This window comes from Chrysochloris asiatica, unplaced genomic scaffold (genome assembly GCF_000296735.1).
Source record: "Chrysochloris asiatica unplaced genomic scaffold, ChrAsi1.0 scaffold00034, whole genome shotgun sequence".
Taxonomy (NCBI): Eukaryota; Metazoa; Chordata; class Mammalia; order Afrosoricida; family Chrysochloridae; genus Chrysochloris; species Chrysochloris asiatica.
Genome location: NW_006408552.1, coordinates 18,016,385 through 18,044,170, shown reverse-complemented (window position 1 = coordinate 18,044,170; position 27,786 = coordinate 18,016,385). Strand labels below are relative to the sequence as shown.

At 45.9% G+C, this 27,786-nt stretch overlaps 1 protein-coding gene across 1 annotated transcript; it reads left to right on the top strand.

Annotated features, from left to right (window-relative positions):
* The first annotated feature begins 179 nt into the window (after positions 1 to 179).
* EIF3B (eukaryotic translation initiation factor 3, subunit B) lies at positions 180 to 26,805 on the top strand. Its single transcript, XM_006859788.1, has 18 exons — positions 180 to 666; positions 8,556 to 8,748; positions 8,994 to 9,113; positions 9,368 to 9,425; positions 9,569 to 9,697; positions 10,125 to 10,282; positions 14,970 to 15,101; positions 15,195 to 15,261; positions 15,615 to 15,661; positions 16,559 to 16,769; positions 18,859 to 18,931; positions 20,082 to 20,204; positions 22,841 to 22,919; positions 23,985 to 24,123; positions 24,668 to 24,793; positions 25,229 to 25,306; positions 25,704 to 25,812; positions 26,702 to 26,805. Exons 1-18 carry the CDS (start codon positions 180 to 182, stop codon positions 26,803 to 26,805), a joined length of 2,433 nt encoding a protein of 810 aa, XP_006859850.1.
* The last annotated feature ends 981 nt before the right edge of the window (positions 26,806 to 27,786 follow it).

Genomic DNA, 27,786 nt, shown 5'->3' with positions numbered 1-27,786 from the left:
GTTGTCTCCGCGCGTCAGGAGGACACAGGGCGTAGCTGCGCCCCCCGCTCCGGGAGCGGTAGTGCGGGTGGCCCGGGTGGCTCGCACATGGCTCTAGAGTAGGCGCCGGCAAGCGCGCAGTGCGGCCTGGGAGAGTCGGAAGCGCGGCCCCGAGGTGAAAAGAGGCTGCTCCTGGGCCCATGCAGGACGCGGAGAACGTGGCGGCGCCCGGAGCGGCTGAGGAGCGGGCCGAGCCGGGGCCTCAGCAACCCGCAGCCGAGCCGCCGCCCGAGGAGGAGGCGCCGCGGCCCGCGCGGCCCGGGTTTCCGGAGGCGGCGGACGCGGTGACTGAGGCCCAGAAGGAGACGGCGGCGGCGGCTGAGCCCCAGGTTGACGCTAGGGCAGAGCCGGAGGCCGCCGAGGAGGAGAGAACGGCTGTCCCCGGCACCTCGTCGGGCTCGTCCCGGTCGTCCTCGCCGCCCCCGGAGGAGAAGCCCGAGCTCCCCGCCCCGACCCCAGCTCGGGAGGAACCCCGCTCCGAGGCCCTGCCTCCGGCGGCGTCCACTGAAGCGGGCGAGAACGAATGCGACGCGGCGGAGGGCGGGCGGCGCCCGGTGGAGAATGGCGACGCTGACGACCCTTCCTTCAGCGACCCCGAGGATTTCGTGGACGACGTGAGCGAAGAAGGTGCGCGACCCGTTCCTGGACACAGACTTGGGGGAGGGCCTTGCCCACAGCCAGGGGGTCAGGAGGGGTTCGCGGCGCAGACACATCCAGAACTTGGGGGGGCTGGGGACATCAGGTGACAAGTTTTCGCCCGAGTTCCAGGTTCTGTGGAAGCATGAGGGAGGTGGCACCGTCTCGTCTCCATGTGTAGTAGAGCCTTTGAGCCTGACACCTTACTCATGTCTTGTTAAGGGCTATGGAGTCGATTCTGACTCATAGCGACCCTGCTTAGAGTTTCCGAGGAGCAGCTGGTGGGTTTGAACCACTGACCATTTGGTTGTCCGGTGTTGATGTGTAGCGCTACATCATGAGTCTATTTGCTCTTTAGAGAAATGGAAATAGAAACGGGTGGGAGCGGAGGGGAGTGCACCTTTGCGTTCCAACCAAGAATCTGGGGTGCGCTGTGTGGTTGTCAGGGCGCACACAGGAGGCAGAGGCTGTGCAGCCACATACTCAGTGTAGCCATTGGGGCAGAGCCAAGCTGAACGCTCCTGGGGTGACTGCCCAAATTCCAGGGTGGAGGATTTGTACTCGTCTGTGGGAGCCCCTGGGCTGACATACAGGGATTCTGACTTGTGGGGGTGACTGTAGACACTTCCCTGTAGGAGTTGGAGGTGCAGGTCTGGTGGAGATAGATTGGCTTGTCCCCACAATTGTTCTGGCTTGGGGACGGTTCCTTTTCAAGATAGTGCAGGGCCCAGAAACCAAACCCACTGTGGAGTTGATTCTGACCCTATGGGACAGAGTAGAACTGCCCTGTTGGATTTCCAAGACTGTCGTCTTTATAGGTATTGTTGTTGTTGTTAAGTACCATGTTTTTCTCTCTCACAGCCACTGGTGGGTGGGGTTCGAACCTGTAACCTTATCGTTTGTAGCCAAGCACCACAGTGGAACCACCAAAGCTTCAGTGTCAAATTAATGTTTTGGTTACTTTTTTTCCCCCCAAGCCTTTCAGGCAGGCTACTTTCCTTGTCTTTTGTCTTGTCTTGGTAAGTTATTTTTCAGATTCAAACCCAACCAGTGGTTCTGAAGAAGAAAGACTTGGCGATTTGCTCCTGTAAAGATGGCAGCATAGAAAACCCCATGGATGGCTTTAACTCGTACATGGTGTCGCTCTGACATGGAATGGGCTCTACCACACCCAATAGCAAGCAACTATAGGTTCTTTGCCTTGAGTTTTCTACCTTGAGCAGGTTTGCAGGCATAGTTTCTGCTGCCCGAGGATTTGTCGATAGCCAAACAATGGTTGGGTTTGTTTTTTAGTTGTTTTAATGGCAGGCTAGAAGCTCATTAGCGGATCCCTTTATGCATTGACTAATCTCTATGGTCAAATACAAACAAGAAGAGCACTCCTGTTGAAGTTGCTACTGATGCATCAAGAAAATGAAATGCTATGAAGCAACAGATTCTTTGTGAAGTGCTGGTGGTCAGCCAGACTGAGTCAGAATTATATAGATTGCTGACAAGCAAAATGAAAAGGAAGGTTTAAGAAACCAGCAGCTGTCAATTTTAAGCATGATGGCACTGTCACTGTTACTATGTTACGTTTCATGTCACAAGATGAAAGATACCCTAACCAAAAAGCAGAGTCCTGGTATGGTATTATAGGATAAGCACTGGACTGCTAACCACAAGGTTGGCAATTCGAACTCACTGGATCTTCCTCAGAAACGCTACTTAGGGTTGCTGTGAGTCAAAACCAAGTCTTTGGCACTTAACGACAACCTAAAAAGCGGGAATCAACTCACCCCACTGCCAGCGAGTCCATCCCGACTCATGGCGACCCTACAGGATGCAATAGAACTGTACTACAAATGGATTCCTGGGATAGACTTGATGGCATTTTGTAACAGTAGGGTTTCCAAGGCTGTCATCTTTTTGGAATCAGACTGCTTTATCTTATACAGAGCAGTTGTTGGGATCAAACCAACCACCCACCTTTTGGTTAGGGGCTGAGTGCTTAACCACTGCACCACCAAGGTTCCTATAAAAATCAGGAAAGACATTACAAACGTGAAAGCAAGTATGGGAGCTGCTCCAGAGGACACATTAGGAGTCATCACCTGAGGAGTAGGTTGCTGAGTTCCCAGGGATTATTGTTGCCTTTAAACACTGTCTAAAGTTCCAGTTGCCATGAGGTCAACTCAAGACACACAGAACTGTGCTCTATGGGGTTTTCAGGGACTGATGTTTTGGCAGTAAATTGCTGAGCCTTTCTCCCAAGTTAAGTGCATCACGTATGCACCCCCTTTTCTGCAGTTGAAACTTAGCTTCAAAGCGTTTGCTAAGCCCAGCTAGTTCATAGATTTCTTAACATGGTAATTATTTCCAAAATTGGAGTGTTTGTGTCAGGACACTATGTGAACAGGCCAGCCAGACTAGGTGCCTCTGCTGGGGGGCTTTGTGAGCTGATGTGAACCTGAAGTGCATATTGTCTACCAGGCTGACACAGCGAGGTGCCTGCTCCTCAGCTTTTCCTCAGTCCACTTGGTCATGATCAGTATTCAAGTCTGGCTGTCAGATGTTGGATGAGAAAAGCCACTCGTCTGGGAGATAAGACCACTCACTGCCGTTGAATAGATTTTGACTCAAAGAGACCCTGAGTTTCCAAGGCTCATCTTTAAAGAAGCAGACAGCTACATTTTTCTCTTGTGGAGCAGCTAGTGGGTTCAAACCACCAGCATTTCGTTTAGTAGCCCAGTGCTTCACCACTGTGCAACTAAGAGGGTTAGAGAAGTTGCAGGATTTCAAAATAAGACAATGGACCCAAGTATGAAGAATTGTGTGAGGAGTGCATGGCCCTACAGACTGGCTGGTTGCCCTTGTCTTGCCTTGATAGCACTCGCCCACAATCACATCGTCTTTAGTCATCTTTGCAGTTTTATGTTTTCAAATGCTTTTGGTGTTTGACTGAACAGATCAAGATTTTAACTCTTTAAGTGTTGTCTTCATTGGTTTACTAAGCATCATTTACCTTTACATTTGCTATTTCGTTTTAAGAATTGCTATTATCTGCTTCTCTTAGAGCCAGATTGAGGCACCAGGTGCATGTGCTAGTGACCATCAAAGAGACGCGTTTCTTCATTATGGAATGACTGGGTGTACGCCCTTACCACGGGTGGGCAGGTCCTTAGAAACCAGATACATGAGATTGTGCAAAAGGAGTCCACAGTTTGTATAAAAGCTGAAGTTTTTTATAAGCCTTGTAAATTCTAGTCAGGTTTAGCAGGCTGTTTATAATGTGACAGTGAGTGGCTTTGAAAGGAGCCCCTGGACCAACTACAGTTTTCTATGGTGAAACATACTCCTGGGACTGGGGCTTTCTCCTCCCTCTGTTGCTGTTTTTCCTTTTTGCTTAGTCTCAATTGTGGCTTCTTTGAAATCTAACTGGCAGGTTTTTTTTAAATGTCAAAATTTTTTTAGATATAAGATTATTCACAATTGTTGAGGTTAATTGGAAATCATTTATAACAAGGCTTGCCTCCTGAAATGAAAGGATTTGTCCTATCCTCTCTCTTAAAAAACGTTTTTTCACTTTTTATTATGGAAAATTTTCATTGCATGAATAGGTAGAGAATTCACCTTAAATACCTTTTGAGGATGAAATGCACCAGAGACTTTTTTTCTAACATCTGTCATATTCAGCATGTTAAAATTCCTAAGGGTATAATAAAAAGTTAGAGTAATAATCAAGTTCCAAAACAAGCAGATGCATGTGTAGCAAGCATTCTTCTTCAACCATTGTTCAGAGATGGCCTTCCAGTTTCCTTGGTTGCATTTACTATGTGGTTCCATCTACTGAGGGCACTTTGGTGTCTTTCTGTTGTAGCTCCTAGCCTGCTCACCAGTGCCTTGTAATTTTACAGCTCCTCAAGCCCTGCTGGAACAGTAACTAAGTGCTCGTTCAGCAGATCAAACCTACCCACTGTTCCTCAGGAGAAAGATGTGGCAGTCAGCATCTTGGAAACTTGCAGCCTTGGAAACTTTGGGGCAGTTCTTCTCTGTCCTCTTAAGAGGGCTGTGAGTTGGAATCTACTCCATAGTAGTAGAGTTTTTGGGTTTATAGGCAAACTCAGTCAGCGTACAGAATTTGTATTTTAAAGATGGCATTTTTCTTTCATATTCAGTACCTTAAGAGCAAGCCCTGGTTTAAAGCAGTACCAGCCTCTCAGAAGCATGTGTGTGGACATTCCCCAGAGCAGGGCAAGGAATGAAAGGCGTACATCGCCTGGCCAAGGCATCCAGTCTTTTCCCTCACCTCTTGGGGTCTGTTCCTCTCCTTTATTTCTTCTCTCTGGCCCTTTTGACACCTGTCTTATTTTCTCTTTTTCTTACTACAGTTAACCAATTTCTGAAAATGCACTTGTTTTAAGAAGTTTGTGTGTATCTTGAAGAAAGTCTTGGCTTCTGTGATCTTAATTATAAAGTAGGTGACATGAATATAACACACTGAGTTTGGGATTGTAGTAAGGTTGTAGTGAGCATATACAGAGAAACTGTCAGGAATTGTGAGTGATGTCTCCCAATAGCCCTGTAAGCGTCTTCATCATACCTCAGACACCACCCGTTGTAAGTTAAGTGCCATCGAGTTGGTTCTAACTCATAGTGACCCTGTATAGGGTTTCTGAGGAGCAGTTGATGGGTTTGAACTACCAACCTTGCATCTCTAACTGACCTTGCAGTACAGTGCATTATTCTGTAGTGCCACACCAGGAGTGTACCATTATTTATGTGCCATTAAGAAGAATCACTGCTGGAATACTCCACAGCACTTAACAACAATAGCAGGCTTATGGGAAAGGAACCCTGGGGTGAAGACTTGAGTTGCTAACTGCAAGGTTTATGGTTCAAACCCACTCATTTTTCTCCTTGAGAGAAAAATGAGGCTGACTGCTCCCATAGAGATGTACAGTTGGGAACCCTATGGACAGTTCCACTCCATCTTAAGTTGGAATCATTTGATGGTAGTGGGTTTGGGTTTAGCTTATGGGATAGAGTGTTGGTGAGGGACTGTTTACACTGAGGTAGCTCACCATATGCGGGATTCGCATCTTCTTTGGTTTGGGTGGGGGTGGGAGGGTTTGTTTTTATTCCATGTAGTTCACGGCCTAGAAAAATACGAAAATAACTTGGGAGATAGGAGAATTTAAGTTGTGAATTGAATGAAAGTTTACAGAGCAGATTACCAGTTTTACATTCAATAAATCATGTACTTTGCAATGTTCATTGCGTGATTGTAATACCTTCCATGTACCAACAGTTAACAGCATTTATCTCTTTTCACTTTAACTCTTGCATTCCTCCTTGTGACTCCTGCTTCATCTTTCCTCTGCTAACCTCCCTCTTGCATATATCTTGCCCTGTCACCTATGTTAACATGTGTCTTATCATCTAGCCCATGAATGATTTTCCCTTCCCCTCACCCCATAACCATTATAGATTCTTTTTATCAAGAATACCTTTTCTTAACTTTTTACAACATTGGTCTCATGTAATGTTTGTCCTTTTGTGATTGACTAATTTCACTCAGCAGAATGTCTTCCAGGTTCAACCATGTGAAGTGTTCACAGATTCATAATTACACTTCAATGTTGTGTAGTTTTCTGTTGTGTGTATGTACCTAAGTTTGTTTAACCATTCTTTTGTTGATGGGCATTTAGACTGTCTATCTTTTTGATATGTCTCTTGTAGACAGCATATTAAAGGATCCTGTTTTCTTGTCCATTCTGTTCTTTATGTCTCTTGACTGGTACATTTAACCCATATACATTCAGTATAATTATCAGTAGGTATAGATTGTTGTTATTTCTCTGTTTTTTTTTGTGATGCTGCTGGATTCTTTGTTCCACATAATTTTCTATGCTGAGTTCATTTTTTGTAGGTTTCCTTGTCGTTTTCACTTGTTATTGTTTACTGAATCTTTCTGGTTTTCCTTTTATTTTGATATGCATATGTATTTTTCTTTGTGGTTACTCTATAATTTATTAATTTTTGCCCCCTGTTTAAAGCAGTTTGTTTTATCTTGAAATCTACTTGACTTCCTTGCCATTTGAAAGTTCTGTATCTACACTATTCCCTCTTTTTGCAGTGTGTATCGTTACACACTGATATCTCTGTTTCCCTGTTCTCAGTCTTGTAGGCTTGTTTTACTTTAAATACTTCTATATCTGGGTTGGAGTCCTGGTGTGGCACTGTGGGTTAATGCGCTGGACTTCAAAAGTAGGTTGAATCGTAAGGTCTGAACTTTCAGACAGCAGAATCTGTGCTCGGGGTAAAAGAGAGTGGGAGTTGGTCACCAGGGGAGCATGGGGAAAAATAAGAAATTGCACATTTTCCATCAGCTTCCCAAATCTGCGCCTATCAGGCCTCCTCCACTGCCAAAACTGTTCACAAGGTGGTCCAGCTGCATCTGGCCATCTTTTCACCAATCAGTCTGCCTCTCTCACCATCCCTGCTCAGCCCCTCCTCCCAGCAGGTGTTCCAGTCACCATTTTAACCTTCATTCTGAAGTTCAAGGTGCCAGAATTTTCATCTATGTCTGTTTTATTTTATCTCTGTTGTATCTTTGCACCTCAGTGTAAAGAAAACAAAAACTCATCACTGGACCAATAAATAATATCAAGATAAGTGGGGAAAAGACTGAAGTTGTCAAAGAGTTCATTTTGCTTGGATCAACCATCAGCACTCATGGAAGCAGCAGTTAAATCAAATGACATACTGCATTGGGCAAATCTGCTGCACAAGACCTCTTTAAACTGTTGAACAGCAAAGATGTCAGTTTGAGGGTTAAGGTATGCCTTAGCCAAGCCATGGTATTTTCAATAGCCTCATGCATGTGAAAGTTGGACAGTGAATAAGAAAGACTAAAAGAACTGATGCATTTGTGTTAAGGTGTTGGAGGAGAATATTGTAAGTACCATGGACTGCCAAAAGAACAAACCAATCTGTCTTAGAAGAAGTATACAGCCAGATGATCCTTGGAAGCCAGGATAGCCAGACTTGTCTCTCATACTTCAGACATATCAGGAGGACCAGTCCCCGGAGAAGTACATCATGTTTGGTAAAGTGGAGGGTTGGAGAAAAGAGGAAGACCTCCAACGAGATGGAATGGCACAGTGACAATGGCAGTAGGCTCAAGCATAGCAGTGGTTGTAAGGTTGGCACAGGACTGGGCAGTGTTTTGTTCTGTTGTGCATAGGGTTGCTATGAGTCAGTACTGACTCGATGGCATCTAACAACAACAATCTTTGTTGTAGAGACACATGTAGTGCATCTGCCTAATTCCAGATTTGAGTGCATTCTTGACACCCTTTTCTCTTCCTTCAAGTTATTTTCTATCTCAATTCAGGACCAATAAATATTTTTTTTTTCCTTCTGGATAATTTCTAGTAATTCGTACTTATGGAAACACAAAGTCCTATAAATGTATATAGCAGTAAAAGATTTAATTATGTACTAAAATCTTGCAAAATGCCAGTTTGGAATTCTTAATGTTAACATGTAGCATTTTTTTTTGCCTAAAGGTTTGCTAGAGTGACCTCTTCAGAGCTCCCTTATTGATTGGATGGCCTTAGAATTTCCTCTCTGTGTTTTTTACATTATTAAAGTTTGGGTTTTTTTTTTTAACTCTTCATTATTGATATGTCATGAGGGCCTTACTCATCTGCTATCAGGAGGTTCCAAACACTTTTCATGTTTTAAGTCTTGAAGCAAACTTTTGTTCATAGGTAAAACACTTAGATTGGTTATTCATTTTTGGTTTCTTGGAAATTCGTTTCATGTGCTCAGTTACTATATTAATGTTTGTCTTGGTCGAGAAAATCATTTGATACCGTTCCTTCCTTGTGCAGAGTTGCTGGGAGATGTTCTCAGAGATCGTCCACAGGAGGCGGATGGAATCGATTCGGTGATTGTGGTGGACAACGTTCCCCAGGTGGGACCTGACCGTCTTGAGAAGCTGAAAAATGTCATCTATAAGATCTTTTCCAAGTTTGGGAAAATCACAAACGACTATTATCCAGAAGAGGATGGAAAGACAAAGGGGTGAGTAGTACTCTCCAGCCAGCTTGTATTTCTCTGGTGTATCTGACATGGCATGTGATTCTTGTGTGTGTATCTGATGTATGAGATACTGAACTATTCCTATGTATCTGACATGTGAGATTGCTTTGTATGGCACGTCATGAGATGATCATGTGTGTGGCCGCAGCTCACCAGTCATGCCTTGGTGTGACCTGCTTAGTCTCAAAGTCTGTATTTTTGCAAGCCTACCCTCTTCCTTGTTTCAGCTATATTTTCCTGGAGTACGCATCTCCTGCCCACGCCTTGGATGCTGTGAAGAACGCTGACGGCTACAAACTTGACAAGCAGCACACCTTCAGGGTCAACCTCTTCACTGATTTTGACAAGTGGGTTCAGACTTCAGCCCTGAGCACCCATGCACCCCATGTTAGTTTGTCTCCGTGGGGAGCTGTTGGCCTCTGGGTAGTTTGTTCTTTTTGGCTCAGACCACTGCAGGGCTGGTACATGGCCCAGGCTCCCATAAACATGTCCAATCAAAAATGCTTATCCATCACCTCTGGGGAGGACAGGACCACCACAGCTGTAGTCACTGCTCTAGCCATTACTGTGCTGTGTGTTAACATCTCGTTTCTTTTCCCAGGTACATGACTATCAGTGATGAGTGGGATATTCCAGAGAAACAGCCTTTCAAAGACCTGGTATGTAGTGTGACAGGAAGTACTTGCCCTCTCAGCCTGAGTTGTGGATTCCTTGGGGGTCAGAGATGTTACAGGGATTTGTGGTGTTATAGTCTAAATTAATGCAGCACTCTGCTCTTTCTCACCTTTGATTTTCTGTCTAGGGCAATTTGCGTTACTGGCTTGAAGAGGCTGAGTGCCGAGACCAGTATAGCGTGATTTTTGAGAGTGGAGACCGTACCTCCATATTTTGGAACGACGTGAAGGATCCTGTCTCAATTGAAGAAAGAGCGGTACGCATGTGCTGCTATGTGCGGGCACTCTTTGTATATCTAGCACAGTGAGGATTCCAATCCACCAGAAACACTCAAAAGAGCAGGTGGAGTATAATTTTCTGGAATGATGTCTCGGGGAACAACTTTTAGCCCATTTCCAGCTTTACACACGTCATGGGTAGTAAGCAGGCTTGTGGTTTTCATTGACAAACGTGAGGGATGGTACAGGTGTTGGCTGCACATGACTGACATCATTGACTTGGTGGAATTGTGCACATGAAAAATGTGTGTTCTTTTTTAAACTTTAAAAGCTGGTATTGCATGGTGCAGACTGAAAGGTAAAATATGCGGTAAAGACTGTGAGGGATGAAGTTATGGTCATCAGAGGTGTCTTGGTGCATATCTTTTTGCTGCTTTGTTCATGCTGCTGCCCCTCTTTCCACAGAGATGGACGGAGACATATGTGCGCTGGTCTCCTAGGGGAACCTACCTGGCTACCTTCCACCAGAGAGGCATTGCGCTTTGGGGTGGAGAGAAGTTCAAACAGATCCAGCGATTCAGCCACCAAGGTGTCCAGCTCATTGACTTCTCGCCCTGTGAGAGGTGAGCTGTCAGGAAAACACAGGCTCACCATTCTTGTCACTTCACACCAGCTGCCATATTTCATTCCTCAGTGGTGTAAGCAGGACACCCTCACACTGTGACCGAGTGGTTGTAACATGTTTGTGCTGGGCTTTATCCCTCCTCTCCAACACTGCTCAGTATTAAGTGTGTGTTTCCTAAGAGAGGCCATGTTCTCACCATCAGCACACACTGTTGTTAATGTCAGGAGATTTGACATGGATGTGATCCTTGGGTATGGAGAGTGTGCTGCTTGTCCTCCTTGAGGATTCCTAGAAGGATCTAAAGCACCCATCCCCCATACGTTCAGGACCGGGTCTCAGAGGGTGTCTTTCCCATAAATGAATGAATGATCACACATGAGGACGGTTAGCTGGTCCAGTAAGGATCTATAGCACTCAATTCAGAATGGTGCCTTTCCCATGTGAGAAGTGCAGGAGGAGACAGCATGAAGAAAGCTAGGACGAAGGACACATTGACTAAAGGCCTTACACACACAGTCTCTTCCATCTCTGCTCCTCCACTCTTCAGCAATTGGACCATGCTTTGATTTCTTCATGATTCTGGAGGCCCTGGCTGCTGGTCTGCCTCTGAAGCCCTTTGTATTTCTAGCATATTCCCTCTCATCTCTACCTCCTACAAGTTTTTCTGCTGCTGTATCTTTGTGACATAATGGCTTTATTTCATAGTTGTGCCCTTTCAGTAGGTACTCTCATGGTGGACTGGTTAAAGCACTTTCTGGAAGGTCAGTGGTTTGAACCGCCCCCATCCGCTCCCTAGGAGAAAAATTGAGACAGTCTGCATTTGTAAAAACAACAGCCTTGGAAACCCTCTGATGCAGTTTTGCTCAGCCCTTTGGGCTGGCTGGCTGTCAGAATCGATGTGATGGCAATGGATTTGGTTTGGTCCTTGTGTTCTGGGCTCATTCAGAGCTCTGTGTCACCATGCACCTGGTACTTGGTGAGTCCCTGACCATTTGTCTTTCAGCATTTTATCATAAAAAGATTACAGCAATGAACATCTGTATTCTAATTATCTAGGTTTGGTGATATCTTGGAGTCCTGGTGTGAAGCTTCAGGGTAATGCACTGGACTGAAAGTTCAGTTTTAAGATTGGTGTTCAAACCACCAGCCACTCCTCAGAAACCCTGTATAGGGTTGCTGTGAGTCAGAATTGACTTGACAGCACTTAACAACAAGCAATGTCTTAGATTACCATATTTGTTTAAAAATAAATTTGCTGAATATCTTGGAGTAAATTGCAGATGTTTGTACTGAAGTAGGTGCCTGCACACACTAAGGATGCTTTCTTGCATGACCACAGTGATGTCACCCTCACAAGGCTACAGCAGTTCCTCAGTGTGCTTTGGTGTCTCAAGCTACTCAGACTTCCCATTTGTTCCCTCAATGGGTTTTATAGCTGCTCTGTTCAGACACCATGTACATGTTGTGTCTAGTTATTGTGTCTCCAGTCTTTTCCCTCAGACCTGCATCCATCTTTCTTTGTCATATTGAGGGGCTTAAGTGACAGCAGCAGAAATTTATAACCTGCTTCCTCTCAGTGTCTGATTCCTTTATCCTTTGTGCTTTCTGTAAACCTTCAGCTAGGCCTATCTGTGGAACTTCTTTAACTTTGACGAAGTGGTTTTTCTGCAGGGTATTCCTAGAGTACACCTTAATTCCAGTTGCTTTGCACTTGTTTGGTTAGTTCCCTTCCCAGTAGCTCCTACCCCAGTAGCAGTCTATTCTTCTAGCAGAGCCCTAGACTGACTTACGGAGATTCACACTGTTCTTCACCACCTGGGGCCATCTCCATTTGTTCAGGTATTACTGGTTGTGCCTGTCCTCTCAGCATATAGAGTGATGTCCACGTTAGGATATCATCCATATGTTAACCATGAACAGACTGCTGGACTGCCTGGTACTCATCATATCCAGAACTTTGTAAACTGCCAACACCTGAACTGTTGAAGTGACTGAAATGTGAGCCGTGCAGATGGTTCTGGAAAGTCTAGTTTTTGCTAAAGTGCTCAACCAAGAAATAGTTCTAAATTAGTTCATTGACATGGAACCCTGTGGTGGCAGTGTGGTTTACCTGTTAGCTGCTAACTGCAAGGTCAGCAGTTTGAGTCGGCTTCTGTAAAAATTTATAGCCTTGGAGGAGCTATACAGGGTCACTAAGTGTACAAGGGGGCTTCAAAAAAAATTGTGGAAAAAATGAATGAAAAGATAATTGGATTTTTCCATAAATTTTTGCAGTTGTTTCAGCTCAGTGACTCCACACATAATGGGATGAAACACTGGTCCTGTGCTGTCTACACATTTGATGTTAATTTTGAACCCATTGTTGGCAGCCACTGTGTCCGTTGTATTGAGAGTCTTCCTCTTTTTCGCTGATCCTCTACCAAGCATGATGTCCTTCTCCAGGGGTTAGTTCCCCTTGGTAACATGGTCAAAGTAAGATGTGTTGTTGCCCTTGCTTCTAAGGAGCATGCTTGTTGTCCTTCCTAGACAGAGTGGTTCATGCTTCTGACAGTCCATGGTCTATTCAGTATTCTTCACCAGCACCATCACTCAAAGGCATCCATTTTTCATTTATCTTTTTCACTGTCCAACTTTCACGTGCATATGAGGCAATTGAAAATACCATGGAGTGGTCAGGTGCACCCCAGTCCTGAAAATGACATAGTTACTTTTTTTTTAACCTTTTATTGTGAATTAGGTGAAGGTTTATAGACAAGACCATCAGCTACATTCCCAAACCATACTCCTTGTTTCATCTCAATGATTACAATTTGCTCCCTGTAACAACATTTACCTGACTTCCTACCTTTGGCTCCCCATCTGCATCCTTATTTCATAAGTGAACAGGACAAAAAATTTGATATACATTTAAGCAAAAAAATATGTAGTCATATAAATGTCCAAACAACACATTCTGCTGGGCAGCCCACAGGCACTTAGTCACTGTCTCTGCTGTTGCCACTTTCCTAGTTTGGGATCGCACGCTGCACTCATGCTTTGCTTTCTTGATGGTCCTGGCCAGGATCATCTGTTCCTGAAATTAAAGATCACCTATGTAGCGTAGTGGTTACGAATTGGGCTGCTAATCTCATAGTCAGCAGTTGGAAACTACCAGCTGTTCCGCAGGAGAAAGATGAGGCTTTCTGCTCCCTAAAGATTTGCAGCCTCGGAAACCCTGTGCAGGGTCACTAGGAGTTGGAACCGAATCCACGGTACTTAACAACAACAACAAACAACGCCCTCCTTTTAGTTACACATTTTCTACAATTACAGTTGTGACCATCACAATTAGTCCTGCTCACAATTCATAATTAAGTCATAAAATTCTATCACTGTTGTTCCCTACTCTCTTTGACCAGATCCATCTGAGAAAGAGGGAAACAATTCAGTAGGGATTCTACCTTGACCCCCCTTATTCTGCAACTAAGCACACTCATGAAACTTGTACACCAGCCACTACTTGCCTTGTAGCCTCCCCATTTTGATAGCCAATGTCTAATTTCTGGTCCCTATCAACTCAGTATACTGAAGAAACAAGTTTGTTCCTTGATATGGAGCATCCTTCCATTTTGGTTAGAATTTTTAGTCACTGCATTCATAGGCATAAGTCTATAAAGAGATTTTTTTGCAGCCCAGTGCAATACATTATTTGGGTATTGATTGTATCACCAAGTAAAATGAAATCCTTGACATTGTAAAAAGTGGGAGAGGTCATGTTTTTAATCTCGGTAATTAGGATGTATAAAAGGAGCCTTATTATAAAAAGATGATTGAAGGCGCTATTGGAAACAAGCTTGGGGTCTGCTGCTGCTTTTCAATATGCTTGTTTCTCTCCCATTGCTATTGGGGATGAATCTGGTTTGGGATTCTGTCACTTTGAATCAATGAAACACACAGGTGTTAGCTGTCAAAAAGCCAGCAAGGTAGGCAAGTAATTTCTGGAAGAAACCCCAGGCGTGAATTTCCCTCTTACACCCTCTTGGTTTTAAACCATATATGAATAGCTGTTCTGTTTGCCTCCTTCATATTCTTATTTAAAGACTAATAAAGATGTACCCACTGCTGCTAAGTCGATTCCAACTCATTGTGACCCTGTAGGGCAGAGTAGAACTACCCCATGGATTTTCCTAGGTTGTAATCTGTCTGAACAGACTGCTAAATCTTTATCTCATGGAACGGTTGATGGGTTCGAACCACTGGCCTGTTTATTGACAGCTGAGTACTTTGAGCACTGTATCAGCAGGGCTCTGTCCCATCCCTAGAGGGGGCCGCTGACTTGTGTTTGGCATCTGCCTACTCCTTTCTTGTCCTGATTGTAGAGGACACTTTGGGGTGCCTCCTACAGCGCTTATGTGATAGGGGGTCCTGGCTTTGTTTCCAGCCACACCTCATGGTGGGCTGAGCTGATGGCAGACTTTTGTCAGGGAAGTGAAGTGTTTGGGGAAAAGTGCTTCGTTCCACAAGCCTTAATGCCTGTCTGGTGGTTTGGGCTGTGCCTCCAGTTACCTGACAGTTGTCGAACTCGGTCCCTGGACTGGACAGTGGGGCTTGTGCTCACCATGTTCGTGGTGACAGTGCTCCTCAGAAGAGGTGGGGCTGCAGTGTGGCGTGCCTTACAGAGCATGTATTTCTTTCTCCTTGCACAGGTACCTGGTGACGTTCAGCCCCCTGATGGACACGCAGGAAGACCCTCAGGCCATCATCATCTGGGACATCCTGACCGGCCACAAGAAAAGGGGTTTCCATTGTGAAAGCTCTGCCCACTGGCCGATTTTCAAGTAAGTCGGTTAACCAGCGGGACTGATGGATGGTCTTTCTACCACCTCTCCTTTGTCCTTGAAACATCCTGACACCTCTTTTTTAATTTGCAGGTGGAGCCATGATGGCAAATTTTTTGCCAGAATGACACTTGACACCCTAAGCATCTATGAAACTCCTGTAAGCAATTTTAAGGCTTTGAGAAAAGAGCTGCCCTGTCAGCTAATTGTAGTGTACTCCTCGTGGCTGTGTAATGCTTCCCCTTTATCTGCCTGCCCCCGTCTCATGTCCAGGAATCTGTTTCATATTCATGCCAACCCCTCTCACCTTAAGGGCAGGAGTTGATGACATGGGTGTCAGAAGTGTGTGTGTTTTGCTACCTGGCTTCATTGTCCATCGGTCACTCTCCTTTCTATCCTGTTCTCCTGGCAGAACCACACTAGAAACCTCAGTGTCCCTTTTTAAAAACTGTATGGTGGTTGAAATGTTGGCATGGTTCATTGACTGTGTGTGCCTCTTATTCTTTTGCACAGTCTATGGGTCTGTTGGACAAGAAGAGTTTAAAGATCTCTGGAATAAAGTAAGTGGATGTTCTTGTGGAGTTTATTAGAAACAAGTGGACTTTCTGTAGTATAAGCTTGGTGGGTGGGCACAGGGCTTGGGTTGCCCATTGAGGAACTGCCCCAACCTCCTAGGGTTCTCATTTTCAAGCTCTCTCTATCCCATTCCATGATTGGGTCATTTCATTTCCACAAAGTCTGGGGGGGAGACATACCATCACTGCGTGGGCTTGCTGCCACATTGCAGGTCTGTGGGATGGGCTAGATGGCTCATGTCACCGTTGTGGAAGGGGATATGCACAGTGGTGTGTGTCTGAAAACGTAGCAGCAAACCAGCCATGTGCATGCTGCTTACTCCTTTTAGAAGGGCTTCAAAAGTTCATGGAACTGTGGAGTTTAAAGAACGGAATTTTTCCATGAACTTTTTTGAAGCTCTTTTGACTTTTTATGTAATGAGGCAGATAGTGACTGGTACATGCAAAACAAAGAGAATCTAACCTGTTCAGAAATCTTTTCATACTTGTGGATGCCTGCATTGTTCTCTACTGTCCTATGGAGGAGACGGGACCCTGAGTCTGTCTTTATCCTGTCGTACCTGAGCCAATCTAGAAATCATCTAGTTGGATCGTCAGCCTGAAATTCACTGTCTTACAGCAGCTCTGTGTGTATGTGACATGGATGAAGAGTGTGGGGTTTGAATTCTTCCTGCCTGCTATGGCTGTGTGGGATGACGGACTCATCTTGCTGGTGGAAAGAAACCTGCTCAGTGTCAGGACGTTGCCAACACTTCATTGTCAGTAGTGACCAGTGTACAGGCTTTTCTGCGTTTTTATTGGAAATTCATTTGGGTTTCTTCTGCTTTTTGTCTTTATGCTCAGGCTGTGTTTGTATAACATTGTATATTCTTTGTTCTGCAGAGACTTCTCTTGGTCTCCTGGTGGCAATATCATCGCCTTCTGGGTGCCCGAAGACAAGGATATTCCGGCCAGGGTTACCCTGATGCAGCTTCCTACCCGACAAGAGATCAGAGTCAGGAATCTGTTCAACGTGGTGGATTGCAAGCTGCATTGGCAAAAGAATGGCGATTACTTGTGTGTTAAAGTAGATAGGACTCCAAAGGGTACCCAGGTGAGCAGGTGGCAGCGGGAGTGCTTACTCTCCACACACACCATTGCCATTTGGTTTAGAGGATGATGATACCTAGAGTCTTTGACCTGTTCTGATTGAGAGGGATAGCTGGCTTTTAGGAAATTGGTTCACCTTATTAAAAAATAGCTTGACTTTTCTCTTTTTTTAACCTTGGGAAGAATAGAATGCGGTACTTTTCTGTGGCTCCACAAAGCTCTACAACCACCACCAATATCTAATCACAGATGCTTTCCATCCCCCAAGAAAGAACCTAGAGCCACTGGCAGTCACGTCCCTCGCTTCACAGCCTTCTGCACATTAGCAGACTGCAGTACTGTGTAAACCTAACTTTTGTTTGCATTGCGAAACAAAAAAAATGCGTGGCTCACTTTACTGCAGCATTTGCCATTTGCTCTATTGCAGTGGTCTGAGCCCACAACGTCTCTCTGTTTGTCTATATTATACCAAACCCATTGCTGTTGAGTCAGTTCTGACTCGAGCCTACGGGGCAGGATAAATTGCCTCTGGAAGTTTTCAAGGCTGCGCTTTATAAAAGCAAAACTGCTACATCTTCTGCAGAGCAGCTGGTGGGTTTGGACTGCCAACCTTTTTTGGTTGAACATTTTAATCACTGCACCACCAAAGTTGTAAAGAGTGCATACCAGGGCGCTTTTAAAAGTTCCTGGAAAAATTCCATTATCCTTTTTTTTTGGAGTTTTTATTGTGAATTGAGTGAAGTTTACAGGGCAGATCATCAGTTTTACATTCAATAAATCATATGCTTTGTTTCATTACAATAATTATAATCCCCTCCACGTACTATCAGTTAACGGTATTTCTTTCTATTCATTTTATTTCCTTTTTTTTCTTTTTTAAATGTTTTGTTGTGAATTATGTGATAGTTTACATGGGAGAACATTAGTTTTACATTCATCCTATCATATATCGTTTCATTGCCATGATCACAGTCCCCTCTATGCATCATCAACTAACCACAGAGTATACATACCCTGTAAGACTGTGCTGCCCCACCCCCACCCCACCCCCAGTCATCAACACACAGTCCCTCTCCCTCTCTGCGTCTAAAGTCCCCAGCTGCTCCATCTCTCCACGTCATTGTCTCTGCCTCCATCTCTGGCATCACTGCTTCTCTGGGTAGGGTCCCTCCCACTCTCCACTCTTCTCCCTTGAAGGTCCCAGGGACCTCCGCTCCTAGACTGAAAAATTAATCACTCCCCTTCTTGCTGCAGAATGTGTCTACCTTTACATTTCTTTACCCTGACAGTCAGTCCTGATAACAATTATTCAGTACTATATCACAAGAGACCTATCCCATTTCCTTTCATCAGCCCCGCCTAGACAGATTGCATACTACTCAGTGGAGATTCTACCATCCTCCATACCCTGGATCTACTTTTTTTCTTTTTTAAACACTCAAGTATATATAATAATTTACACCACCAAAGGGCACATTCTACAAGTCTGCTTCCTGGCCGCCAGCTTTCAGTCCTTCTCTCCATATCTCTCCATTCAGTCTAGAATCCTCAGCTGCTCCCTCTCTCCATATCTCCATCAAATGTCTTTATTGTGAATTGCGTGAAAGTTGTGGATCAGACTGTTAGTTTTCCATTCAACAATTCATACATGTTTTGCTTCCTGTCATTGATTGCAATCCCCCCCAGTATAACATCACTTAATCCTACTTCCTCTCTGTTTCCTGTTTCCATTTCTCCTTTCTCCACCCTTCTGAACTTGGTCCTTGGCAAATCCTGCCCTTTTGAGCTTGAATAGTTGATCATTCTGTGATAAGCCTGAAATTCCATTATCTTTTCATTCCATTTTCCTATCAACCTTTGACACTCCTCAAGATGGCCAATTGGCTTCCAATGGAGATTGTACTGATTCATACCTCCCTTAGCACATCTGAGAATGTGTGACATCCATCAGCAGGGATGTGTCCACAGATAGTCCTGTGGCTTGAATATATAAACAACCTGTCATTAAATGCTCAAATGGTCCTTTGATGCCATTTTCTTCATGCTCCCAAGTGGCCGAATGTCACCCTTTTTATTTTTGTTTTTTTTTACAGGGTGTTGTCACAAATTTTGAAATTTTCCGAATGAGGGAAAAACAGGTACCTGTCGATGTGGTAGAAATGAAAGGCAAGTTGCATCTTGGTCGTTTGATTGTTGAAATGGTGTTTTCTTTGCGCTTTCACACTGGATTTATTGCCTCAGCCCTGAGCTTCCCCACTGTGGTCTCATCATCAGTGCAGATCCCCCTCTTCCTTCCTGGTCCCGTTAGTAACGCCCCTGCTGAGTGAAGGTGCCAGCGGCAGGTTGTCAGTCCTTCACTCCTAGTGAGGGATCACGTAGAGAACAGGTGCAGTACACTTTCAGATGCCGCTCTGGTCTGACACTCAGAACAACATTCTTGCTTGACTTCATGGGTGTGTTTGTTCTTCGACTTGAAGGGTGTATGCCTGTTTTGGTGGTTCTTTTGCATGGGTTACCTGCTGTTTTAGTATTGCTTTTAATTTTACATTACAGTAAAGCTGATTTTCTTCCATGGGCTCAAGGCTTAGACCCAGCAAAAACCTTTGGTGCTGTGTCTTTGCCTCTGACTAGGAGACTTTGCCTATATTTTTTGTTCCTTGTAGTGCTAGGAAGTGGAGGGGAAGGTTACACAGACATGAGGAACCTGTGTCAGACCTGGCTGTGCCATCAGGATAGAAAGGCCTGTGTGGTACTGTAGGATGAACACGACTGTTAACCACAAGGTCGGTGGTTCAAACCTACCAGCCGCTCCTAAGAAACCCTATATTGGGTTGCTATGAATCAGAATGGAGTCCTAGTGTGGTGCTGTAGGATAAGCACTAGACTGCTAACTGCAAGGTTGGTGGTTCAAACCCATCAGCCACTCCTTAGAAACCCCACACAGGGTCACTATCAGTCAGAATCTACTAGATGGCACTTACCAACAGTTCTGCTGTAAACCTGCTGTTTAAGTTTAGAAAGGCCGAGTTTGTTAGTGACACACCATGGTCAGCTCAGGACACTGTAGGTGCCACTCTGTGCCTGGCTGCTGGGAGATGGGTCCGGTTCCAGGTCTAGAGGCTCGAACTACACAGAGTACCACACACAAACCGTATTCACACCAAGTGGTGGGGGGCTTTTGCCATTATTTACTGCATGGCCCTTGTCGTTGATTTTCAAGATTTGGTGGGAGGGGGTTTCTCTAGTTGTGAGGATTTGAACTGTGATTGGGAATACTATTTTCTAACTATTTTCTTTATGTGGTTATTGATTATAGAGACCATCATCGCCTTTGCCTGGGAGCCAAATGGCAGTAAGTTCGCTGTGCTCCATGGAGAGGCGCCCCGGATATCAGTATCTTTCTACCACGTCAAAAGCAATGGAAAGATTGAGCTTATCAGTAAGTGACCCCAGGAGTGGGCTGACATGTCCTAGTCACTGCTCCATGAGGACTGGCTGATTTGCCTGAATCATCTGTTAATTTGGTGACAGTCTGAGCAGCATGGGGGACGTGAGCACCTGTAGTCACAGGGGTCTTCTGGCTGCTCTGCACTTCTGTTCTTGTGGCTGGAAGTGTGGTCTCTAGCTGTTGGGGGCACCCTTACATGTAGTCAACCTGTTTTCTCTGCCCCAAGCACGTTGGGGTGTACAGGGAGTAGGAGTGGAGGCCTAATGGCACTCATTCCCCCGGACCAGCAGAGGCCCTTTTACTTGTTTGCTTTTCCTGTGGCAGGACTGCCGTTGTGTTATAACTGCCCTATGCCCAATCCTGCTCTCAGGCATCTTGCTTCTACTCTTATCTTGGTCCTTTTTTGTGGGGTCACTTGGCAGCAGCCAGGACCCACATATCTTGGAGTGAGGATGCTGACCTTGAGCCAGTGGGCTTACCACAGCTCCTGTGTTTCCTTGGCACTGGCCATCTTCCCACACACTTCACTGTCCCTACTGCATGGACCCTTAGGGTTGGGGCTTTCTGTACAAGGTTTCTGTTACAGGTGCCCTGTAGGACAATGGTCTAATCCCATTGTCTTGGAAAGATTTTCCATCTGTTAAAGATTTAGTTGTTGGTTCTCTAGAGTCCAGCATCTTTTATGGTAGAATGTGGTGCTGTGGGCTAATGCGCCAGACTGCAAAGCCATTTGAGCTGCAAGGTCGGTGGTTCAAGCTCACCAGCTGCTCCTCAGAAACCTTATACAGGGTTGCTATGGGTTGGAACTGAGTTAACAACACTTAACAACAACAACAGCAGTTGCACTGTTGGAGCCCTGCTGAAGCTGTCTGGTGGCACTTTACGATACACACTGGACTGCTAACCACAAGGTCAGTGGTTCAAACCCACTAGTCGCTCCTTGGAAACCCTGTGAGTCAGAACCAACTGGATGGCACTTGACCACATTGACTTGACATCACACTGTGAATCCATGTAACACACAGGCTGATTGGCGAAGACACTATACAGGCTGGGTTCCAGAACCACAATAAGCCAAGGTCACAGTCAAGTGGGTCACACTACATTTGATTTCCCAGTGTGTGAAGTGTTGACCTAGACTGTCTCCTGGATGTCAGTATGCTGTAGGATTATGGAGAAGCAGGAAACAAGAAGTGAGCACAGATTGGTGGAAAATGGGTCTTGGGGGCTTGCTTCATGCGACACTTCCACAAGCCTTACAACTTGTAAACAGTGCACTCTCTGTGATCCACCATAAAACAAGGTGTGACTGCAAAAGGAAATCTAGGCCGGTTCAGACTGTCAGAACACTTCCACTGTGAAAGCCAGACAGCAAGTACTGGAACCTTCTGCATATTGTGCCTTCTGCGGTTTCCTGTAAAGAGGCTCACCCACTAAGCACCTGTGTCACAGTGCCTCATCCGTGTCTGTTCCAAGTCCTGTCAGCTAAGAAGGATTGTCCCCTTGTCTGACCTGATGTGAACGGATATGCTCGCCCTTTAGCCTTTATCTCTACCTCCTCTGCTTGGACCCCTCCAGGGAGTGAGGAGAGGGATGGCAGATGTGACAGGTGTTTGATGTGCATGCAACAGGGACGCCTGAGGGCCTGGAAGAGTGAGTCCTCGACCCTTGAGGTTGCACAGGAATGGGCCTGGCTGCTCCTGCCTGTATACAAGGTTGCTGTGAGACAGAGTGATTTGTCTGTACTGGGTTTGGTTCCAGCTGAGACTGACATGTGGCCCCTGAGTCTTTGTGGTCATAAATGTTCACTTTAAATGGGCTTCTTGGTCCCATTACCTTGAGACATTTGTTGTTTTGTTGTAAACCACCGTTAAGTTATTTCAGAATCATAGTGATCCTGTATAGGGTTTCTGAGGAGCAGCTGGTGAGTTGGAGCCACCAACTTTGCGATATCAAATGACTTTTTAGTCCAGCGTTTATCATACAGTGCCACACTAGGACTCCATAAATCATATTAACGCTTCAAAATATTGCTTGCCCTCATCGTCCCTCTGGCATAGGTCATAACTTCCTGTTCAAAAACTCACTGCCCTGAGTCGGTGCATCTTGGAGACCCTGCTGGACAGAGTAGAGCTGCCCCGACAGGGATTCTGAGACTAAATCTTAGAAGCAAATTGCCACTGCCACATAGTTTTGCCAAGCAGCTGATGGGTTGAAACCACCGACCTTCTAGATAGTGGTTAAGCACTTTAACCACAGCTCCATAGGGCTCCTTGATTATAGGGTTTTTTGTTTTTTGTTTTTTATAGGGGGTTTTTAAAAGGTGCCCTGATGGTACTATAGAATAATCTTTGGACTGCTAACCACAAGGCCGGCAGTTCAAACCCACCAGTTTCTCTGAGGTAGAAAGATGGGGCTGTCTGCTCCGTAAAGATGTATAGCTTCAGAACCCTACAGGGTTGCTGACTCATGGCAATGCAGTTGTGTATAAATGGTGGGCCTTCTAAAGCTCCTTTCACAGGCCGGCTTCTGGCTGCCAGCCCGCAGTCATGCTGGTCTGCCTCTAGGGGGCAGTGTGTGCTACTGCCAAGGTATGGGCTAACTACAGGTTCATTCTTTCCTTTCAGAGATGTTTGATAAGCAGCAGGCAAATACTATCTTCTGGAGTCCACAAGGACAGTTTGTGGTACTGGCTGGTCTGAGGAGGTGAGTCTTTAGTGTTTGACGATTGAGCTGCTGGTCATATGTTGTGAATATATGAATGTTGTTGTTGTTATGTGCCGTGGAGTCGATTCCGACTCATAGCGACCCTGTACAGGGTTTCTGAGGCTGTAAATCTTTACAGGAGCAGAAAGCCTCATCTTTCTCCTGCAGAACATCTGGTAGTTTTGAACTGCTGACCTTGCGGTTCACAGCCCGATTCGTAACCACTACGCTACCAGAGCTCCTTGAATATGTGAATAGTCTTGTGTAACTGCTGTAGCAGTGAACTCTGCAGCAGGCCCTGCTTCTCATTCTCTGCACTTGGCGTGTAACCTAACACTCTCCCACTGCAGTACTGAGAGGAGTTTCCCCAGTGCCCAGAAATGGGGCAGGGCAACCCTGCTGTGCTCCTGTAGTGTGACTGGAAAGGCATGCCTGCATGCTGTCATTCTTTCCAACCCACTCCCCTGGTGTGAGATCCCACCTCTGCTGGAGAATCTGCTGCAGTGAGAATGTAAGCATGTGCCTTCCTTCGTTTCCCTGCCAAGTGACCAGTGTGAAGAGAAACGTCTAAAGTTCCGCTTCTGAGTTAAGGGACTCTGTTAGTTTCTTGTTTCTCCTGCCTTATCAGAGACATTGAACCTTAGAAGATTTCCTGTAAATGTTATGTTCTCGGGCTTTTAGTGTTTACATGTGTACCTTTCCTGTCTTCCTTCAGTAAATCTCCACAGCTCCCCTATGAGATTGCCCCTTCTCTCGTATGTTTTAGCTTTATGTGGAGTGAAGGTTTACAGACATGATCATCAGTTTTATATTCAGCAGGTCATACTCTATGTTTCATCTCAATGACTGAAATTGTTCCTACTCTTAATTCCATATTAAAGAGGCAGCTTAGACAAGGGGATGGCTGGTGCCTCCATCTGTCTCTTAGCTGCCCCACTGAACTGCTGTCCAAGTGATGGAAATGCCATGTGAAACCAGGCATGTAAAATAAGCATGTTAGTTTCCACAGTACGAATGGAGCCACTAGCATTTGTCAACTCAAAATAAGCATGTTTGTTTCCGTAGTATGAATGGTGCCTTAGCATTTGTCGATACGTCTGACTGCACGGTGATGAACATAGCGGAACACTACATGGCCTCCGACGTTGAGTGGGACCCAACGGGACGCTATGTCATAACATCCGTTTCCTGGTGGAGCCACAAGGTGGGAGACCGGCCCTGAGTCATCTGTGGGATGTAGGCAGGGACAAAATGGGGTGACTTCACTCCTTCAGGGTAGGGGTGTCTGTCCCGCCTCCTCTCCTCATCCCCTGTGTTTTATTTTGCTCTGTTACCCTTTTGGTGCCTCAGTTTGAATGGCATCGTGCTCCCATCACACACCTCGGTCTCTCCCATTTCCATAGGCAGTGTTGGTCTGCAGTGAGTCCGTGATGGCACTTCCTTCACTGAGAAAGTCTTGCTAGGAAAACGGGAGTCACTGAACTACCTGTGTGGTGGTGTTGATTCTGGCAGGAGGCCAGCCTGGCCCAGTGTCCTGTGGAATGTGTTAGGTCATTTATTGCATCTTTTGTTGGTTGCCTGTCCCCCTGCTGAAATGCAAGCTAAGTGGAGTTGGCGGGGTCTTACGCACCAGTGAAACATTTGATTGTGTTTGCTGCACTGACAGGAAGGCTGCAAGCTCTCTTGCTGGAAAGTACTGGTCTGGAATGGCTCCGTTCACCTGCACCCTCCTTCCCTCTCCCCTCCAGGTGGATAATGCCTACTGGCTGTGGACTTTCCAAGGACGTCTTCTGCAGAAGAACAACAAAGATCGTTTCTGCCAGCTGCTGTGGCGACCTCGGCCACCAACACTCCTCAGCCAGGATCAGATAAAGGTGTGGCAGCCCATTGAGAAGGAGGGAGCTTGCAGGAGCCATGGAGAAAGGCACTGGTGGCTCTAGAAAGAAGGCACAAGTTGTTTGACAGTTAGTGTGGTAACTCACAGGGAACCCTTTAAAGAGATGCCAGAGCAGTATGAACTACAAAGGGAAAATTGGCTTGAGGATGGTAATCGTGTATTTCTAGGCTGCTTCAGATTTTTCCGCAACAGCCCAGGAAGTTTTGCTGGAATGAGACGAAACACAGCTGTGGGATTTACATAATTATGGTGAGATAAGCAGATGGTATTACACGCTGAGAGGAGTGGGTAAATCCCAGGAAAGAGTGAATGAGGAGCAGACACGCAGGAAAGATGCAGCTTGGAGAGCTTGTGTGGGCAGCTTTAAAGGCTGAATTGGTGGCTCTCACTGTGTAACTTGTCTTGGTTTCAGCAAATTAAAAAGGACCTGAAGAAGTACTCCAAGATCTTTGAGCAGAAGGATCGTTTGAGCCAATCCAAAGCCTCAAAGGTGAGCTAAGGAAAGGTTAAAGATGACCGTGTCATTTGTTGGGCACAGAAGGATGGCACCAGCTGTGGAAGGGAGGCTGGTGTATGCTCAGAGGACCTGGCTCTACTAGATGTGGAGCCATCCGTACTGCTCTACTGTATATAGGCAGGGTGACTTAGATGTCCTGTGCCCTGGGGGAATCCACTGGCCTGCAGCTTGACATGGTGGTGGGCTTTTCAGCACCAGAGGTGGGGGTATGTTAAAGGAAAAGAAAATGGGGACAAACCCATTACCCCACCATTCTGGCCTCAGGTTCTCTTTGTATTGAATGGAAGTTCTCATATCGGGTTTGGTGGGCTGACACTGTGCACTCACGATGAGGATGGGTTCAGTATGAGCATTTCCACTGACTTTGTAGGAACTGGTGGAGAGAAGGCGAACCATGATGGAAGATTTCCGGAAATACCGGAAAATGGCCCAGGAGCTCTACATGGAGCAGAAAAACGAACGCCTGGAATTACGAGGAGGTAATTTCAGTAATGCAGCCCTGCTCATGCCTTGGGTTAAGCACTGGCCTGTTCTAGGTTGGTGGTTTGGATCCATCAGTCATTCTGAGGATATAGCAGTCTGCTTCCATAAAGGTGACAGCCTTGGAAACCCTAGCAGTTCTGCTTTTTCCTGCATGAGTCGGAATGGACGTGATGGCAGTGCTTTTTTTTAACGTCAGTAGTGGAGACTCGTGGTGTGGTGCTGTAGGATTAGCACTGGTCTGTGAACCATAAGGTCAGCAGTTCAAACCCACACTAATACAGGGTCGCTATATGAGTCAGAACCCACTCAACAGCATTTAATGGTAGAGTCCCTGGGTGGCTCCCACAATTAAGCACTGAGCCACTAGCCAAAGGTGGGTGGTTTGAACCCACCCAGAGCTGCCTCAGAAGAGAAGCCCGTTCATATGCTTCTGAAAAGTCACAGCCCTGGAAACCCTGTGTGTACTATTCTATTGTACACTTGGAGTCTTTGTAAGTTGGGATCAACTCAGCAGCAACTTAAAACAAATTTGGTGCCCAAAGATCTGTTTTTATAGCATACATATGTTTAGAATTTTTTCCTTTGGCATTTGTATTCAAAGTTTCCCAGGCCTGATACCTCGTAAACATCAAGTGCAGTTTGGACAATCTTGAGTTGCCAGATTTGGAAGGTTTCCCATTGTCTCCAGGCTCAAGTTCATGTCCCCTAGCAAGAGGGTCTGGCTGCTTCCATAGACTGTGTTCATACGTGTTCTAGGTCAAGCCATCTAGAGCCCTGGCCACACAGCAGCTAACCAACAGACTGGTTGTTCAAACCCACCTAGCAGCTCTTCAGTTGTCAGTAAGCACCTCTGACCCGTGTCTCAAGCGCAGTCTGTCTCTATAGGTGTGGACACAGATGAACTAGACAGTAATGTTGATGACTGGGAAGAAGAGACCATTGAGTTCTTTGTCACTGAAGAAATTATTCCCCTGGGCAATCAGGAGTGATCAGAAAGCTCTGAGGTAAGATTATCTTTCTCTGTGGGAATAGTTCACTGTCCTTCTCTCCTCTTCATCATTCCAACTGGAGGGTGTTTGAGGCAATCATGAAAATGCACATCTGTGTGTTTAGGAGACTGAAGTCATTGTAGAGCCAGGGTGGATAGCAGGTGGGTGGTTTAATATCTCGGGAGGGAGGTACCTGACCAGCCACTGGTCAAGTGTTCAGGTATGGCCAAGAACTCAGAAATGGGGATACTTCAGGAGCAGACTCTGGAGCGCTAACAGGTGTATGGGATGGTCATTTTGTGCCACTGGGTCTTCTGCGTGACTTGAGGGTCATGCAGGCTGCCAATTGTCACAGGGCACATCCCCCCGTCAGCATCTTCAGATGGGTCTGCACCTCAGGACAGAGCGACCTCTCACTTGTCAAGTGACTTGGACACAGAGTAATGCGCTCGTCTCTGTTGCAGTGTCTCTAGGTCTCTTGCTGGGACTGAAGTCATCCTCCCGCGGAGAGCCCACACAACCCCTGGACTTACTCGCGCTTTCTCTCGCTCTTTGAGCACACGTGGGACTCCTCCATCAGACACACTCTGTGCCTTCAGCCCCAGGCGTCTGCAGCAGGGCGCTTCCAAGGCACCGCTTTCAAGTTTTTCTTCTTTGGGGTTTTTAAAATTCAGTACCACCAGTATTTGCTGCTAGACTCAAGCAGTGCTGCAACAGGTAGCTTTTCACTACCGCTGCTGGTGGCTCTGTGCAGCACATCACCACCAAGACCACCGAAGTCTCTGCTCACAGACTCTCCCTGTCGTCCCAAGTGAGGCGCCTCAGGACATGGGGCCCCACCCTCCAGGTCGTGGTGCAGAATAAAGCAAACCTGTGTGAAAACGCTGTCTCAGAGTGGCCTTGAATCTCGTGTTCTGTCCTCACACTCCAGCTCTGCTTGGTACCATCACTGCCGTTTCTTCCTGCGTCTTCTGCGAGAAA

Coding starts and splice junctions, on each gene's coding strand:
- EIF3B (XM_006859788.1), top strand. CDS start 180: ATGCAGGACGCGGAGAACGTGGCGGCGCCCGGAGCGGCTGAGGAGCGG. Junction 10,283..14,969: donor GACTTCTCGCCCTGTGAGAG/GTGAGCTGTCAG, acceptor CTCCTTGCACAG/GTACCTGGTGACGTTCAGCC. Junction 20,205..22,840: donor TGGAAAGATTGAGCTTATCA/GTAAGTGACCCC, acceptor CTTTCCTTTCAG/AGATGTTTGATAAGCAGCAG.